This window comes from Acartia tonsa, chromosome 13 (genome assembly GCF_053477335.1).
Source record: "Acartia tonsa isolate MP-2025a chromosome 13, ASM5347733v1, whole genome shotgun sequence".
Classification (NCBI taxonomy): domain Eukaryota; kingdom Metazoa; phylum Arthropoda; class Copepoda; order Calanoida; family Acartiidae; genus Acartia; species Acartia tonsa.
The window spans coordinates 24,319,249-24,338,771 of record NC_137272.1 but is presented as its reverse complement, the minus strand read 5'-3'; the positions used below and the strand labels follow the sequence as shown (position 1 = coordinate 24,338,771).

At 39.0% G+C, this 19,523-nt stretch overlaps 1 protein-coding gene across 2 annotated transcripts in view; it reads left to right on the top strand.

Annotated features, from left to right (window-relative positions):
* Nt5a (5' nucleotidase A) overlaps positions 1–14,177 on the top strand; it is a 32,872-nt gene extending 18,695 nt beyond the window's left edge. Inside the window, exons 12-24 of one of the 2 annotated variants that reach the window (XM_080180677.1) lie at positions 54–168; positions 439–526; positions 958–1,047; positions 1,302–1,373; positions 1,472–1,564; positions 9,325–9,385; positions 9,629–9,664; positions 9,852–9,935; positions 10,912–10,970; positions 11,342–11,389; positions 11,853–12,043; positions 12,235–12,344; positions 12,843–14,177. In XM_080180677.1, coding sequence (XP_080036803.1) covers positions 54–168; positions 439–526; positions 958–1,047; positions 1,302–1,373; positions 1,472–1,564; positions 9,325–9,385; positions 9,629–9,664; positions 9,852–9,935; positions 10,912–10,970; positions 11,342–11,389; positions 11,853–12,043; positions 12,235–12,344; positions 12,843–12,898 — 1,103 coding nt within the window. In that variant the 3' untranslated portion in view covers positions 12,899–14,177. Of the gene's footprint in view, positions 1–53; positions 169–438; positions 527–957; positions 1,048–1,301; positions 1,374–1,471; positions 1,565–9,324; positions 9,386–9,628; positions 9,665–9,851; positions 9,936–10,911; positions 10,983–11,341; positions 11,390–11,852; positions 12,044–12,234; positions 12,345–12,842 lie in introns of both variants that reach the window. The other variant, XM_080180676.1, reaches the window with a different exon arrangement.
* The last annotated feature ends 5,346 nt before the right edge of the window (positions 14,178–19,523 follow it).

The following is a 19,523-nucleotide window of genomic DNA, read 5'->3' as shown; positions in this document are numbered from 1 at the left end:
TGCAATTGTTTAAAAATGGAAATACTAATCTATCAAAGATATCTTGTTTTCAGGAAGTCATGTAGATTTCGCCTCCCATGTTGCATCTTACGCCCTTGGAGAGGATTGGAAAGATCTTTTTGATATTGTAATATTCTTTGCTAGAAAACCATCATTCTTTGTTGACAGGTAGTAAATTAAGTTAATAATAAACAAGGGCAACATTGTATTTTCATAACCCGAATTATATAAATTTTACAAGAATACTATCAAAATTGATTTTTTTCCGTTTTTGTAAATAATGGATGTCTTCATATACTGTGGCGAAGTTTTTTGGAAATGAGGGAGAGAGAGAGAAAGATTTAGTAAGATGAGATAGAGGAGGCCAAAAGAACTCGACCACTTACAGAGATGCTTCGCTTTCAATTATACTGAAACTAACATAAGCAATATTTGTAGACGACCATTTTGGAGATTAAAAGGAGAAAAAGAAGTTGAATCCTTCACGGGATGGGATGAACTAGATAGTAAAAATTGTTATTCACAGGTAATTTTTACAGAAAATATACTATACAATTTTAAGGACTTTTTTCTGTCCACCAGCAATGAATCCGTAAAATATGTGTCACATAACTTTTCAGCTTTGAATGGACATTGACAATCAACATAATCAAAGCGCAGCTACATTTTTTATACCCTTTCTGACTGTCTTGATCAAGATTTTTATATAAAATTTTTATGCGATACCAATGCAACACGTAATTTAAAATTTTTCCTGCCCTTTTTTCTGAGCACTATCAATGTCAACAATTTAACCTTTTCTATAACACTTGTCACTCTTGTGAGTAACAATAGACAATTTTATTTTATCTGTAAATATTATGGCCGTTTGCGTTCTTGTTTATAGTATTTTTAGCAAAACATAGTTTAAGCGTTGAGATATGTCTAAAAATGCATTTCAAAAATTTGCATTTTCAGGGTAACTGGCATGATTTGAGTGAATTCTTTGAATATGCTACAGAGTGGGAACCAAGTGCCTGTCTGTATTTTGGTGATAATGTATTACAGGTACACCAATTATATCTATGTTATAACTCTTACTGACGAGTTTAATTCAAATTTTTGCATAGACCTTCAAGGGGTTGTTTAATTCAGTAGTAAAAGATGATAGATAAATAATACAAAAAAAAACTAAAATACGGTCCCAGGTTACATAAAATGTCTTTTATTATTCAAAATATCTAAATTATCTCTACACCTTTAAAAATAAAGGTTTGGTGATTCATTCAATTTTAAATTAATTCATTATAAATTATTTTAAGGATTTGCTAGCTCCTTGTAAATTTACGACAAGTGTTGATGTTGTGGCTGTATCTGAGGAACTTCTAGCCGAGGTAAACAGCCTTTCATTATTTATAATTTTACGATTAACTGATAATTGTCAGGAATTGATTGAAAATAATGGCCATTTTATATTAATTATGCTTTTTAGGGAATGATTGGAAGTTACTTGACTCATAATCATGGTACTGATCTCATATCCTCTATCTGGGGATCCTATTTCTATTATCCTGATCCTAAAAAGGTAAATATTTTTGGTCTTTTCTCATATCAATTACAGTCCACGGCAAAATGTTCTTGGGATCTTCAATAATCAATGAACTTTAAAGGTTCGAATCTCGGTCCGACACCGCGTCATAACTATGTCAGATGCGCGACGTAAATAGTTAGAGTGGGGGGAATGCCTTGGCTCAAAACATGCGCAACTCGTTACCATGCACAGTTGGCACTTCTCAGAGAGTTGGTTGTCTGATGGGCGATTGGACGCTTTACACCGCATTCATAAGCGGAGTATGTTTCAAGGTGCGTGGAGAGAGGTCTAGTTATCTAGTACCCGAAGCGACATCAAGTCTAGCGTATTAATATTAACTGAAAAAAGGAAGCCTACAAATAATCTGGAATACCCATTACCCCATAATGCACAAATATCTAATTGCAAAAAATTCTACTGACAAAAGAAGGTCTAAAAATAGTTTTATCGCAGCGCAAATAAAAAATTAAACAAAAACTTTTTTTACCCGTGCTTTCTTCAGTCTTTCCCTGTATATCATTTGATCTTGGCTATTCCAGGTTATTTATAGGCTTTCTTATGTTACTTATAACGTTGGTATGTAGTAGCCTTTAGAGTTCAATGAATATGTGGTATCCGCCGAGGATAAATGGCAGACACCGGAGTTCAATTAGATTACGGCAGTGTGACAGACGTGGACACCTTACTACAGAGAAGCTACGCTTCTCTAGCATTCACTAGATAATGATCAACATCTATTTCAGTTGTCACTTTATTGAAGGTTTAAAGGATACTAAAGCTATATACAACAAACAATAATTACATGGATAGGAATAAATAATCATAACATAAAAGCATCATAATACATATACAATGGTCAGTTTGGGCAATAATGATCCCCCATCCCTGAAAAGGGTGGGGGAGAATTAAGAATACAGTTAACCATAATAAACATGACAGATTCAATCATTAATTTTAAGCATAGGGAGGGGGTCGCTAGACCCCTTCCCCAGGACTCGGGGGAGGGCCATTGACCCTCCACCGAACCCTAGATCAGGGGTGCCATAGGCATGGCTCACGGTTGCCGAATACCACAACTCTCCCCTCGGAAGGCTGGGAGATGATTTCCCTACCAGACTTCCGACAGTGGTTGAGGCCTTCGGTCCGCTCCTTAGGGCTAAGATATATATACAAACGATAATGATTCAATGGAATCCTAGTGGTGAGTGTCTTCTTAGGGTTGATGGGCTCCCAATGTGGGATAGAAGGCAGAGGCTGGCTTGGGTTGGACACGTTGGTCAGCGCCGGCAGGTATCAGGTTTGCTGGTGGCACAGTTGTTGCTGGAACGGTCAGCAGTGGGGCCTGCTGGTTGTTGTTGGCAGCGGCTGGGGCGCTGGCTGCCAGGTTGATCGTCTGAGCAGCGGCCTGTCCTCCTGAGGGGCCGCGGGGTCTGCCAGAGGGCGGTCCTGGCCTACCTGGGCGGTCATGCCCGCTGTCAGTTGATTTCATAGACACCATTTCCTCGGCTGCTTCCCTGCCGATGGGAATGGCATCCCAGTCCACTGAAAAGTCCCGGGACTTGGCATGGTTGAGCCTGGCTCTAGCCAGCGCTTTCCTATACAAAGCTGGATGGTACAGGAACACTTGTGATATCGCATTCAGGGCTGCCCGGACTCCTCCTTGTGCTGCTGCCAGGGAAATGATGGTTAGGTCCCCCAGCAGTTTGAGGATCAACAACAGCAAACACAGTATGGCTGCGCCATCTCCCCACTCGTGGATGGCTTGTCTAAATCCAGCCCAGACATCCCGGGCTGCCTCTCCTTCCTCCGCCAGTCGGTCAATGTTGTAGGACACTATCCCATGGTCTCCTGTGGCCGAACAGCTGCCTTGCTGAACGCAGGAGCCATAGGATAGGCCGGTCAGCATGGCACTCTTGTATGCTGGGAACGCCAGCAGTTGTTGCCAGTCGTTCAACTCAGCCTGCGAATACAAGCCACCTGAACTGAAGTCATCTAAGGGCTCTGTCAACAATTGCTTAGGCGTATCCAGCGGGGGTGGCCTTTTCTTGGGAGCGGGGGTTAACTCTATCCAGCCTTCCTCCGCGTGCACAGTCAGGGGGTAGGTGGAGGAGCAGGGAATCTTGGTGGCGTGTTCACTATATACCCGTGTCACAGCGTCTACAAAACCTGTGGGCTCTACTGGCACTTTGTCCCAACACTCCTTGTGTTCGCGGACAACGTATTTATGGCGTTGGCAGGTCAGCTGCAGCAGGATGTCTCCCCTCAGTACCGAGAACGTGCTCCCCTGGACACGCGCCGGGTGGGCCGGGTCTAGTTGCTGGAGCTTCCAGCAGTTGGCCGCTACTTCTTCCGCTGCGGTGCTTTTCATGCGCGTTTCCAGGGTAAACCCAATATAACCTGCATGTATTTGGGCTTGAAGGGGAACGTCAACATCCCTGGCCGACACTCTGGGCAGCGCAGCCGCGGCTGGGTCAGCTGCCACGAACAACGCTGGATGGTTTGTGGCATGGGCCTCGAAGTCGCAGTTCACAATCGAGGTGGGGTTGGTCATGTTGATGAAAAACTGGGCCTGATGGTCAACCAGATAGGCATCCATCACCAGGCTGGGCTGGAGGCTGCGGATCAGCCTCAAGGGGCAATCTCTTCCCAGGTGGTCCCACACGTAGGTTGCTTCCCCAGTGATGCAGGACAGCTCAGAATGGGGACACTCTAGGGTCAGGTGGTCAGACTGGGACTCCACCCGTCCATCCTCCACCACATAGGTCTCCTCCTTGACCAGCAGCCGTCGCTCCTGGAGCACTAATTCGTTGCGGTATAGCTGGCCCTCGAAGTAGACGTCCTCCCCTTCACAACCCACCCCCTCGGGGCTGTTGACGAGGGCGCCCACCATATCGATGGTGAAGAACAGGGGATGGTTCAGCTGGAAAGTCAGTGGCTGGGTCTTGCCTGGCAACGTGTAGACTCGGTTCCTGGCCAGGTCTCGGCACGCTTCTGGGTCTATCTTGGTTGGCCTCATGAGGGTGGGGACCGAGGTCACCTTGAGGTGACCCCATACTCCACACCTGAACGTCCACTGGGACACGGTGAGCTGACAACTGTACCCGGTGGTTTCCCTCACCTTGACTTGCTGCAGGACGTGTACTTCATGGCCCAGGGGCACCTCCTGGTGTAGGGGCTCCGTGTTACACATCTTTTCTTTATTGTAGGATGTGACATGGGTGGGGTTGGCACAGTCCCATCCCACCAGGACGTAGCTGGTTGTAGGCCACACGGCTGCCAGCAGGAGGCCCCACAGGACCATCCACCAATGGGAGAGGCTTCCAGGCAACCATCTTCCTCGTACACGCGGCTGGGGATCTTCAGCTCTGGTCACGGCTGCTTCTTGGGACTGGACACGGCTGGGCTGCTCCTGGCTAGATACAAGTTTCCATTGAGCGTTATCTGTATGCAGCCGGGGCACCCCGATACCCTCCCCAATGACAGACTGGCAAGCGACTGGCACTTGCCTGGGTGTCGGCTCCCCTAGCCCCAAGTGCTCCCTTCCCTTGTCCAAAGCATGCCCAGTGGCATGGGGCTGAAGTGCATGTGGCACAGGCTCGCCCTTACTCACTTCCCTCCCCTGCCCTAGGAACGCAGGTGCATGTGGCACAGGCAAGTCCTTATTTTCCCAAATTTCAACCTCCCCAGCCTCTGGTGCAGGGGGCACAGGCAAGGCTGGGTTTTTACAATATCTTGGATACAACACATTTAACAAATTCAACTTATCCTGATGTTGAGCAGCTGGGTTCCCTTGGCTGGCAGGGGGCTCTGGATGGCATGTAGCTGGGCTCTCCCTGCAGGCTGGTGGCGCTGGCTGACTGGGGGTGACGGGTGTCACCCCTTCCTCTGGGACCGCTGGCTCGTTCCAGGACTCAGGTCTCTCGGTGGCGGCGACGGTTGTCGCCCCAGACATCAGGTTGGAGACTGGCTCGTTCCAGGATCCAGGTATCTCGGTGGCGGCGACGGTTGTCGCCCCAGGCACCAGGTGGGAGGCGCTGGATAGCACCCCCCCATCATCCCAGGTGGCGACGCCGGGTGGCGTCCCATACATCGATGCAGAGGCGCTGGCTAGCACCTCCTGCCTCTCTCGTTCGGCGGCTGCCAGGGCCTCCCCGTACACCGTCTCAGGGACGCTGGGCAGCGCCCCTCCACTCTTGCTGGGTAGGCTCAGTCGGGCAGGTTCCATCATGTTGAGGCTAAAAGGCTGGGGCCTCAGAATCTCTGGCTCGGCGACATTGTTGGGTTGTATCAGCTCTGGCCCCAGATGGTTGAGGCTGAAGCCTAGGCCAACCCGGTTGGGTTCAGCCGCGCCGCCCAGTACGTTGATCCTAGCTGGGACAGTCCCAAACTGCGGCATCCCATCGGCTCGGTCCACAGCTTTGGGCACGGCTGCTTGCTGCGGTGGTGCTGGGGGCGCGCTCCCTTCCATGTGGGCCACTCTGCTGGGCTTCCCTGGAGGGGCGCCCTTATCGGCGGTGCGCCTGCGGCTGGCTACCTGGGCCCAGTCAGCTCTACAGTCGGCCGCCGTGTGACCGTCATAGTGACAACGCTCACACTTGGCAGAACGGTCACGGCGTGGCTGGGTACGTCTCTCCTCTAGGCTAACTTCCACAGGCGTTGGGCAGTCTCGAGCTCGGTGGCCTCTCCCCTGGCAGCGGAAGCAGCGTCCTGGAACCTTGTCATCTGGAGCGACCTTCCCCATCTGGTGGAGACCCGGAGCCAAGGCGCCAATCTCCATTGGCTCCGAATCATCATACTGGGGCAACTGGATGCTGGCGGATCCAGTCAGCCCGTCGGTAGAGTCCACTAGGCACACACCTTCCTTCAGTTGCTTTGTGATCATGGTGACGGTAAACATGGCCTTACGAGTGTACTCAGGTACACTCGTAATTTCATGACCCATCATGATGCGTTTTACATTGGCGTTACGAATTCCACGATTTAATTCGTCCACCAACAACTCAAGATCCTCATGGCTATAGGCGTCCCGATACAGGGCACATTTAGTGGATATGTACGCCTGTATCGGTTCTGTCGATCGTTGCTTGTAATCCCTAAACGCTTGTTTAAGCGTTTGGGATTCAAAAGCAGGACGAAATAACATTTCACACTCGGCCTTGACCTGCTCGTAGGTCAAGGCTTGGCCTGCCTCGCCAAACAGATGGGACGCCATTTCCGCCGCTTGCCCTACCAGTGACAGTAGGAGGGCGTTGCGGCGGTTGAGGGAATCATGAGGTGGCACGCGGTAAGCCGCCCATGACATCTCGAGTCTGCGGATATGTGACGACCAGGATTGCTTGGGCGGCCCTCTATACTCCGGCAGATTGCTCAGCATCAGCTTGCGGTACTCGGCTGGGGCCGGCTGAGGGTCATCCTGGAGCCATCCTGGGGCTTGGTCACCTCCTGGGGCTTGCGGCTGGTCCATTGGGTCAACGGTTCAACGGCGGGGCACAAAGTTATACAGTACTAAGATGAATGGTTTGTCACTTGAGGCTTTCTAGCCTAACAGCCAACACTGTTTGTATCACTAGGTTGGTAGTTTAGTTGCAAAGATATAACTTAGCTGTACTTATCACTAGTTAGGTGCTGAGGTTGTAGGGTAGGCTGGTAGGGGTAGATAGATGTTGAGGGTCTGAACTGCTGTCAGGAACTGATTGGGTTTTCCTTTATCACACTAGAGCTAGAAGGAGAGAAGCTTGTAATTCTTTATTTGCTAAAAATACCCCTGTTAAATGCTATGGAGTAGCTCCGCTCCGGTGTGTGTGTGTGTGTGCGTGTGTGTGCGTGAAATCTCCTGTCCTTGCAACGCGCGTCCGCACCGTCAAATCCGCGCACACGGGGAAAACGCGCTCTCACCCCTCAACTCGCTCTCTCATTGGTCCGCTTCGTCCGTTGAATTTATGATATTTTCCGCACTCTGTTGCGCTACCCGTGAATGGCGCTCTGTGGGTCCGATCGCTAGCCCCACACTACAGACGGACTTAGTCTAGTGTGGGTAGGAAGGGGGAAGCGCGTGAGGGGACGGGGGTAACTCCGTCCGTTTCCCCTGTGAGGGAGGGAGGTAACTGTGTGCTGGTGTAATAGTGCCTTTTCTTCTTAATCCTAGGCTTATCTATTATATCACCCTGATTGTATTTGCCTTCAATGGAGAGGGGCTCCTCCCTTTCCCTTGGAATAAGGGGTGTATTGTTGTTGTGCTGTGGGCTTGAGGTGTTTTGATTGTATATCAGGGTCTTTATTATATTACATCTAGCTTCTATTTTTGTCCTTATCACAATTGCATAACAGATTTGTTTACCAACCCTGTTCTATTTTTAGCTGTTATCACAATACACAATAAATCCAAGCCTGTTCTATTCTTAGATTTATCACAACACAACAATTTGTTTGCCAAGCTTTGCTCATAAATCTATTGTTTAGCCATCACACCAGGGTGGTAATCCCTGCAATGTAACATAATATCTGTTTTTCTAGATGGGTGGCTGCGTTGTAGCCTCTCAGGATACTTGGAGTTGACGTAGTTTTTCTCTGTTCTGGTGCACTACACTCGTATGTTGGCTCGCAGCTTGCAGCTATGTGGCATGTTTCAGCCTATCGGCGGCAGGGAATGTCCCGTCCTGCTAGCGCCGCTGATCCAAATCCGGCTGATGGCGGCAGGGAATGTCCTGTCCTGCTAGCGCCACTGGTTCGGATCCTGCTATTTCTTGCAGTAGAGTTGGCCTATTTCCAGCCGTTTACACTTATTTGGCTTGTTTCAGCCGGTCCGCAGGCCTGTTTCAGCCCTTTGAGCGCTCAATTCTCCGTTAGATATCGGCGCTGCTCGCGGTTATTCGTCAAATTTCGCTGTCTCGCTTCCACAACTGCCGGATGCAGAGTTAAACTTTGCTGTCCAGGGTGGGTAATTCAGGTTGCTTGCGTCAGTTTTGCCAGTTTCACTGCTGGGAGTACCTTAGCCTCAGATGCGCGTCTGCTCTACACTTGTGGTTCGCCGTAATCTCACACAGCTGTCACCAAAAGTTGTGGTATCCGCCGAGGATAAATGGCAGACACCGGAGTTCAATTAGATTACGGCAGTGTGACAGACGTGGACACCCTAGCATTCACTAGATAATGATCAACATCTATTTCAGTTGTCACTTTATTGAAGGTTTAAAGGATACTAAAGCTATATACAACAAACAATAATTACATGGATAGGAATAAATAATCATAACATAAAAGCATCATAATACATATACAATGGTCAGTTTGGGCAATAATGATCCCCCATCCCTGAAAAGGGTGGGGGAGAATTAAGAATACAGTTAACCATAATAAACATGACAGATTCAATCATTAATTTTAAGCATAGGGAGGGGGTCGCTAGACCCATTCCCCAGGACTCGGGGGAGGGCCATTGACCCTCCACCGAACCCTAGATCAGGGGTGCCATAGGCATGGCTCACGGTTGCCGAATACCACAAATACTGTAGATAATCGATCCAAGGAAAATTTTATCTGGAATGTTCAGGCCTATTTGGAAATGTTATAATTATTTCACATTCCAAATTATTCAAATGGACAAAGAAGTAGAAAAATATTTATTTTTTCATTTCTATGTTTCATTTTTTCACCGTCCATGATTTCATATATGGCTATGTACATTGTTTACAGTCCTTTTCTTGTTGTTGAAGATAGAAGATATTTTGATTTTTATCTTTTGTTCAATATTTCAGACTAAAGTACTGTCAAGAGCTAGCTCGTTTGCAAACAGAAAAATATCAATTGGTGATTTAGGTGAACAAATTTAGAATTCCAAATCTTTTGAATTTGAGATTCTCTATTATTACATTAATGGAGGTACGCTCCTAGCCTCCTTAGGGGTTCAAACAACAAGCCTCAATTTTAGTTTTAAGAAGAAAAAGTAAAATATACAAAGGAAGGCAAACATACACCCTGTTAATTTTATTTGTAGAATAGAAATAATTAAGTACGTTCCTCATTTCAATAATTTAATATTAAATTGATATTGTATTTTAGGCAAAGTAGACAGTAGTAAAGCTCCAATTTCTTCAGGTGATTTCATTATTTTGTGAGGATTGGGGCCCAATCTAAGTAATTTCATGCCGACATTTCAATTCGGATTACCATGATAGACTGAGGTCAATTTATTCATAGTAGATAACTTAGCTCTTGTATGTTAGAATATATTTGAAAAAAATTTATTTAAATAAATCTACTAAAATTATCATATCTATTCTAGATGAAGTAAAAAAGACTTGTCAATTACGAAGAGTGTCAAGCATGAGAAATCAAAGAGAAAATCAAATTGCATATCTTCCTCAAGGTTAGATATAACGTCAAACATTTATCACCTAATAATTTATCATCTAACAAGGATGACAACATCCATAAAAGCGAAGCTCTGAAACGGTAGGACAAACGGACATTAACACTTGTATAATGTCAGAACTGAATAATCAGAATGCGAATGTATAAGAGTCAAAGCAAAATTGTAAGTAAATTTGTTGAAAAACTACTTGATTCAGGATAATGATTATGGATCGACATACTTACATTTTTAGGACTTGATTATAGAGTTGCTTCGCTTATAATATTTTACTTTGATGTCCCAGGAATCAGTATACCAAAAATCAGACCAATCGGATAATTAGGTCACATACAAATTTGTTGTTAAAAATGTAAAAAAAATCAACATGTTTAAAATGGACGTACGGACATTCTGGTAATAATTATAGAGTTGCTACGCTTTCTAACTCGTACCTAACTATTATTGGAATCACCATGCAAAATTTAAAATCGATAGGACAATTCTAACATGCCTAAATTAACGAAAAAAAGCTATTTAAAAAGTAAAAAAATCAACATGTTTAAAATGGACGTACGGACATTTTGGTAATGATTATAGAGTTGCTACGCTTTATAAATCGTAACTAACTACTAAAGGAATCACCATGCAAAATTTGAAATCGATAGGACAATTCTAACATGTCTAAATTAACGAAAAAAGCTATCCGTGACGGACGGACGGACGGACGTACGGACGGACGGACCGACCCTAATTATAGAAAAGCTTCGCTTTTAATAATATATGATAATGGTAACCTATTTATTCTATAATAAAAGTCTTTAGTCTACAAAATAACCAGGAGGTGGGATATCACAATTTTTTATATACCACAGACAAAATTTAACAAGGTTTACAATTAAAAATCCTCCATTGCCTATTTATGAATCCTTGCAAATAACATATAAACTGTGTTAAGTTAAATTATAAATATGCGTTTATGTCAATCTTTCAGGTGTAAGATCAGGAAGAAATTCCGTGCCACCTAAGAGCAGACGGTCCTCCATAGATCAGGTACATTGTAAGGTACTGTTCAACGATTCAATTTTCATACATGTATAATGTATATGCAAAACTTTATATCCTCGTATCTTTTATAGAAGCAATGCTATCATATTTTTCCGAATGTCAGCTTCTCCACCTAAAGTCAACTATTTATCTTGCGAGATTTTTACGGATGCAACAAATAAACGTCTGTTTCTTTCAGATTACCCTGACAATAGAGCATGTATTGAATAATTTTGTCTGCCATAAATTTTCTTGGGAGAAATGTGATTCAATTTGGATAACTATATATGTATATACATATAATGTTTAGCCGTAATACATGGATTACAGGAGAATGTTTTGAATACATTAATAAAAAAGAAATATTTACATTGTAGGATCCGAGCTCATGTCCGCCAAGTGGAATAAACTCTCCAAAACCTCAGGTCAACAAGCTAAAATATTTTATCTTTTTTTTTAAAAAAACATCCATCCAAACTGTGGCGTTTAAAGCACTTTGATTAGGGGAGCCGGAGGGATGGGGGGGCTCTTGAATAATTTACCAAATTATGCCCCAACCCCCCAATTATAGTCCCACTCAATTTTAAAAGAAAAATAACTTTTTGTAATAGGCCAAGTATTTGATAAGTAAAGACTGGGTGCTCCTAGATTTAGAAAAAACACCTAATCTTACCTTTATTTTCGCTGTGCATTAAAAAACCTTGATATCCTGATTATTTTTAACGGTTTATTTTGACAGTTTTGATATAAAGATGCGCGAAAATAAGGCAGGGGTTAGATTTATTTAATGTGCTGAACCTATTCAGGACCCTAATAATACTTCGCCATCCTGTACCCAATATTACTTAACCTAGCCTGACCTAAAGTAATAAACAAACAATTTTTTAGAGTCGAGTAGGAAGTCCAGTAATGGGTGGATTAGGAGAGAACTCTGTAGCTCCAAATACTCAACCTATACATCCTGCAGTTGCTCAAGTTAATGCTACTCACAATGTTGCTGGAACTTCTATAAGTCAGGAAGAACCTGAAATTGTCAAGGGTCCTGCAAGAATAAACACACTCTGGGGGCTTTGTATAAGGTAGGATATATATATTTCTCTATATACTTCTCAACTTTAGCATAAAATGTAATACATCCTCTTGTTTTTGTGTTGCTAATTTTTTAACTTAATTAATTTGGATTGTTCTATAGAGTTTCTACATATTACATAAAGAAACTGTTAACTTTTTTCCTCTAGGAAGACTAATCTAGTATTTTGTTTAATCTCAGAGACTATGCGAAGATGTGTATTCCAGATGTTGATGTTTTGTGTGATTATCCTATTGATTATAAATATCCAATCTTTATCAAAGATTCCAGCGGAAAATTTACTTCTTCAGGTAAAATTTCTCTTATCAACAAAAAGAACTCCTCTTGAATGATTGTAGTCCATCTTGTCTTGCTTAAAGCAGTATCGGGTAAAATATTATATGCATAACTGCGAATTTAGGATAATTTTTAATCTTGAATTGCAGATTTTTTTAACCAATACACTATATTGCAAGTTTATAAAGAAAAACTTCATGAATTCGCAGATTATAAATTTATAAGGGTCTGTTTTTGCTTTATACTAATGGATTTATTATTACTTGGATTTTACACCAGATTTTCCTTTTCCCTAATAAATTGAAATAACAGCGGGCTAAAATAACGTTTCCATCCCTCCACCCCCTTTATCACATCCTCTACCCTCCTTTTTGATGAACAAACTGACCAATGAATGACGAGGGAAATTTTTCCCCTGCCAAATGTCCTCGTAAATTTACATAATTTTGATATAATAACAACAGCTAAAAGTTTGACAGGGTTCCTTTAAAATAAAAAAAGTTAAATTTCAGGGTTTTTCCCTGGAGATCCAACAGCCCTACATAATTCACCAGTTACTCCAAGATGACCAAACTCTAAACATAATTAACAATTACAATCTACTGGAATAAAAAAGAAGTTCAAGCTTTTATTACAGAGCACTAACTTATAGCCGTGATAATCTGTACTGTAGAATAATAGTTGGTTGTATCGAAATCAAAAAACATCCTTCTCAGGTTTAAATTTATACACACAAATCTTTACTGTTGGTTTCAACATTACCTTTAACTTCTTTTCTATATCAGTAAAGTGTGAAGTACTCATAATTCTTTCAGAAATAATACCGTTTGTCATCTTTATTGTAATTTTCTGTTAAACACATATTTGTAAATCTATGAACGTTATGTTGCAGTCAATTATTTTATAGTAAAATCAGGCTATTGTGAAAATATTTAAATATACTTAATACTTACTTAATGTCCTAGGGTTTGTTAGTTATAGAGTGGCTGCGATGTGCGACTAATTTTGATTTAGTTTTCTTCATTGTGTTTTTAATTGGGGTTTAGACAAGGAGGGATGGGACATTGGACTGTGAATTACACTGGTTATATAATTCGTTAATTCAAACCCTCGGTACTTTTATTGAATTATAACTTTTCATCCGTTTAATCTACAGAAGCTTTAATCTGGTTTATCATCATTGGGGGGGGGGGGGGGAGGGATGGTACAATTTATCGTCCATAGTCTTATCCCTTAAGATCCCAAGAGAAAATAATTCATTAATCATTCTGGGCTTTGGATCATATTGATTCCTTTTTATTGAAAGGGCCAGTTCCCATGAGGTAGTTCCCATATTGTTGTCTGTAAAATGATAACCTTTTTTATATCAAATCATGAAAGTCAACTCTACCTCAATCTAAATCTTTAAGAGTTTTCTCATAGATCTTAATTAGTATTTGTGGTCAAAATAAAACACTATTGGTTTAAATTACAGCGCAATAATGTTAATGGCATTCTTTTATGTTGTATGTAAATTTTGCACTTAAGCAAAGTTTTGATAATTAATGAGATATGTAAATATAATTACAGATATCATGAAATATATTTTGGGATGTAAAAAGTCAGATTTTAGATTAGATTATAGGTGTCATCCATCAAATCAATCTCTTTTCATTTATTTTTTTATACAAATAAGTTTTAGAATATTAAATTATTGCCACTATTTTAGGATCGTTTATCTGTGTTTTTATGAATATCTTTGTTAAAAGATTTAATAATATCTTATAAATGAATATATTTGTAATTGAAAACAAGTAAACTTTTTATGAAATGTCTATTTAATGGAAATAAATCTTTTAAAATAAAAATCAAGATTTTAAACAATCATATATAGTCAGAGCATACAGAAGCTTATGTCCAACCACCTGGAAAAATGAATAAAGGGGTTAGGGAGGGTTGCCACTCCCTCAAGGTGTCCTACATAACCCCTTGGCACTACTCCCATCTGATATATTCCCCTTAATAAACAAGCAAGGGGGTGTCAAGTTTACATTTTGAACTAAAGTCGCAGATATTATATATCACAAAAATCTTTGGAATAATTTTTAGCGAAGCGGTTTTGTGATGCATAATTTTCTCTTTGCAAGTGTTACTTATTTTTGTTGATATAGTGATTTATTTTGATATGTTTATTAATTTGTGTTTTCTATTTCAGCCCTAAAATTTTCATATTTTCAAGTTCATCTTTTTCAATAAAGTAATTATTGCAAATTTGGGACTTACTTTTGATTTTTATAGATAGATAAAGGTTATTCATTTTCGACGTCATAGTCGCTGATGAGAGCGGATCTGACAAAATTTCACAAACCTTATTGGCAAATGATATTATATGATATATGTATATCAAAATTTGTTGGATAAATTCTGCTCACGATTATGGACGAGGCTTTGACTGATCTCAATGTTTATAAAAACTGATGGAGGCAACACCAAGACTTCATTTTGCTGCGATTAATTTTTACTATTCTGCATTTATAATTTGTTCATCTGTTTATATATGTAGTGCATGATATTTGCAACACATTTTAGAGAATACATTATTGCTACATTAATCTCTACTAGTGGCTACGCCCCTAGAGGCCTCTAGTGGCACTTTAAATGTTTTTGTTTGTTAAAGTCTCTACGATAATTCTTTAGTACGATACCTCTTTATTTTACGTAGAAGTCTCCCGTATTTTTTAGAAAAAATTTATTTTTTTGTCATTTCTCTTGGGAGGGTGGTGGTACCCTCCCCAAAAATAGTTATAAACCTTCCCGGGAACCATGAGAATCTACCCTGTTAAGGAGAACCCGATCGATTCAGCGGTTAGCGAGATCCTTCGGTACACACAAACAAACATCCTGTTACTTAAGTATAAGGATACTAGGTTTAAAATGATTAATACTGTTAACATTTAAAAATCATATTGGTGAATCCATACTTATTTGATTGGTGAATATCTGGCAAATCCTTGAAGTCTGTATGGCTTAATCATATGATGGAATATCATTTGTGTGGCACTTTAATAGCAAGGAATAGCATAGAGTCATAGTTTCGGCTAACAAACAGCTTGGAATATCATTTGTGTTATATTGGGTTAGGTGATTGCCCCACAGGGTTAGGCCATTGGCCCCGCAGGGTTAGAGCCCCCCGCAGTGACTAGAAATAGGAGAAAAGCTACTGTGAAAAATACAAAGAATCGCCCCTTAAGATGCGTTGCAACGTAAGGGACTATACCCGACTTAATTGACCTTGTTTAAGAAAAATAACCAATTCCCCCAAGAAAAAATATTTTGAATTCATATTCTTTTTGTGTTGTGTGTAAGCCACACCTTTGATTGGCTGAAATACATTTCTATTGCAACTAAAATCTATGTGTAAACGAATTTTTCAAGTCCTATTCATATTTTACCATCATCCCATTATAAGATCTATGGACACCTCCCCCTCTATCTATTTTTTTATCTTTCTTCTTAATTCTATTTTGACGTCAATAATCATTTAATGCAATATAATTGAAATAAAAAATACTGTTGATATAAATTTTAAAACGAAATATAAAAAGTAATTAATACATTGCCACTTTTAAAAATAGTCATTTGGTCGACAATTAAAATTGCATATTCATATATGAGCTCCGCTAGCAAATCACTGGAAGCTGCCAATATTACACGTGTGTTGAAATTGTAATCTTCTTTGCATACAAATTCGAAAATTTACAAATATTTTTAAAGATCTTTTGCAACACAAAATTTATGTATTTATGGGATAAATCACTAATCTTAAAATTGCATAACTGACAAATTATTATATTAATATAATGGTAAAAAACAATAAAAGTTAAAGAATAAAGAAAATGATAAAAAGTTTCAAACTGGGATATTAATGCTCTAGTTTTCCCTAAATAAGCCAGAACAAAACAGGGTCATTAATTAAATTGTGTGTATCTACCCTTTTGTGGTCTTGAACACGCATATTGTGTTCCGTAAAGCTTACCCATAACTAGGTTTGAATGTAATATGTAGTTACAAATTTAGGCTAGTTACAAATTCGTTTAACACAAATAATTGTACCTTAACGTTAGAGGTTCAAATTTGTGGAAAAAAAGCAAAGAATAAACACTATCTTATTATTATTATATTTTTCTTTAAGTTTTATTCTCAAATTTCATTTCACTATTTAGTGTTGGAACGTTTTCGTCTTTGTTGTATGATCAAAAGCCTTTATTAAAGAAATAAGAAAAACCAAGGTCACTCACCAGGCCATCCACCTACCCATCCGCAAAGCTTGGGTAAAATCAATGAAATCTGGACAAATTTAATTAATGTTTTAACCCATTATATCTAGCTTTGAAAAAGTTTAATTTTCAATAATCAAACTTTTACATAGAAAATGTCTGCTCTCAAAAAATGATATCGCTATTATGTTAACATGCGAAAGTTGTTATAATTGCGTTAAATTATCGCTATGTCGATATTATGCCACAGTCATGACATCTTTTAAATATTAAAGCCATAAAGTCTAAAAAAATTGCAAAATTAGTATTTGAACAAGGATGACAACATCCATAAGTAGCGAAGCACAAAAAATCGTAGATGGGAATACGTACAGGTAGATTTAAAAGGTTTTTACTAAAATCAAGAATAGATTTATTGGATAAAATAAATATGAAACCTTGTTTTATTTTGTATGATGACGATGGTCAAAGTAAATTATATTAAAGATGCTCATAACAATGGGAAAAATTATTTTGATACTGATATCCCATAAAAGTTTGAAAATTGGATCAAAATAAACAAAGATCTTGGGAAATATGTAAAACATATAAAAAAAGCCAAAAACCAGATAAAAGGCAGTCTGGCCGCCATGGTTGTTTTCTTAAAACGACAAAAAATTTAATTTTTAAATCCTTAAAAACTTTAAAAATTTGGAAAATCGGACCATATACAAGATATGGAAAAAAGTGTTAAATATATTTATAAATAGCCTAAAACCTGCCAAAAAGGCAGTCTGGCCGTCATGGTTATTTCCTTTAAAGACGGGAAATTTAATTTTGATATCTACAACTGAAAAAAATTTTTAAAATCGGACTATAAACACTAAAGATATGGAGCAAAATGTTAAATATATAAAAAAAACAGCCTAAAACCTGCTGAAAAGGCAGTCTGGCCGTCATGGTTGTCTTCTTTAAAAGACGGGAAATTTAATTTTGATATCTATAACTGAAAAAATTTTTAAAATCGGACCATACACTGAAGATATGGAGAAAAATATTAAAATAGCCTAAAACCTGCTAAAAAGGCAGTCTGGCCTTCATGATTATTTCTTTAAACGACAGGAAATTAAATTTTGATATCTGTAACTGAAAAAATTTTAAAAATCGGACCATAAACACTGAAGATATGGAGAAAAATGTGAAAAATATAAAAATAGCCTTAAACCTGCTAAAAATCGGTCCGACCGCAGATGATGTTTTATAGTCAATTGTGCTCCTTAATAATGTGAATGTTGTCAAAAAATTTCAGCATTCTATCTTTTAAAGGAGCTGAGTAAATCCCATTTCCCCCATAGCGTTACGGACTGACGGACTGACTGACTGACTGACGGACGGACGGACGGATGTACGGACAAAGTGAATTATAGAGTAGCTTCGCTACTAAAAATAGCATGTTAGGTAATGTATAGAAATGAGGTTATTAAAGAAATTTTTATATGCGAAGGTTAATTTTGGACGCGCCTATGGACATAAACATAGCTTGTCATAAAGGGTTAACAAAATCATTATCTGGTATAATAGAGTTATCTTAAGAGTATATCTTCTATATTATATTCATTTTCATAACCGATAAAACTTACCGCATAGCCAAGGAGGTGATATTAGAAATGCTATTTAGATTGATTCTTAAATTACCAGAAATGCCCTGGAACGTCAGTCTAATTTGCAAGTCTATTACAAATAGCGAATATTTTCTAGATTTAGAGTTTGTCTGTTACACACTATATTTCAAGTGATACTTTACATTTGTAAGAAAATACTAATTAAGTAACAATAATTACTTCGTCTTCAAAACAAACATTCACAATACAAAATAATAGAATGTTTTGTTCACTATTTGGTTTAAATATCTAAAAAGTATTCTGTTTATTTAAAATCAAACTGTCTAAATGTAAATTTTATGTTGTTTGTTTTCTTCGCTTCTGTATTGCCATCCTTGTTCATTAATACAATACATCTAATCATTAGCTCTAAAAGTATATTGTTGATAGAATTTTACTTTGAACTTTTTGATCTTGCGTAGGCGAACGAATTTTAGAAATTTAATACATTTTGGTATTGCAGCTACTCTATTGCTAGTGTATGTTTGCACTATAAAAAAAGAAATGATACCCATACTTTTTATGATGATTTCTAAATACATTAAACTTATAAATTTGGTGCAATACCTGTTTAAATGGACTCTAACTTTTTTTATTCGTAAAAATATGTTTAATTATTGTTGCAGTTCTACTTATAAACATAATTATCCTTTTTTTGTAGGTAAAATTTAGAAATAATTATGAATATCAATGTAGGTTATTATTGTCTATGAAGAAAAAAATTACAAAATTACTTTTTTATTGGTGATTTAATGATGAATATTAACTGCGTAGGATAATGAAAAAAGACCACACACAACACAAAGTGAAAAAGAAAAAAAAAATGAAATCATATTTTAACGAATATATTTAGGTTATTGTGGATAATACTTTCTTCATTAACACAAATTTAACTGATACTTTTATTTTAAACAAATAATGAAAAATGGAAAAGAGACAAAATAAAGTATAGACAACATTTTATACTTACAATTAAATAAAACAATATTTTTACATTTTATGACATCAATAAAAGCTAAGCTTTGGAAAGGAAAAGAGACTTTATTTTAAATACTTTTTGAAAGAAAGTTTGCGCAATGTGATCAAAATTCATAAGCTTTGACTGAATGTCTCTACATTTTAAGACATAAAAAGGACTTAAATAAGCAAAAAAATCTAAAATAAGCTGACTTTCTGGCAATGATTATAGAGTTAATGCTCTTTCATAATAATCATTCTACAAAATTTACTTTAATAAAATTGGGTACCACTTACAGCCAATACAATGCCCCCCCCCCCCCCTCTTAAATCATACCGC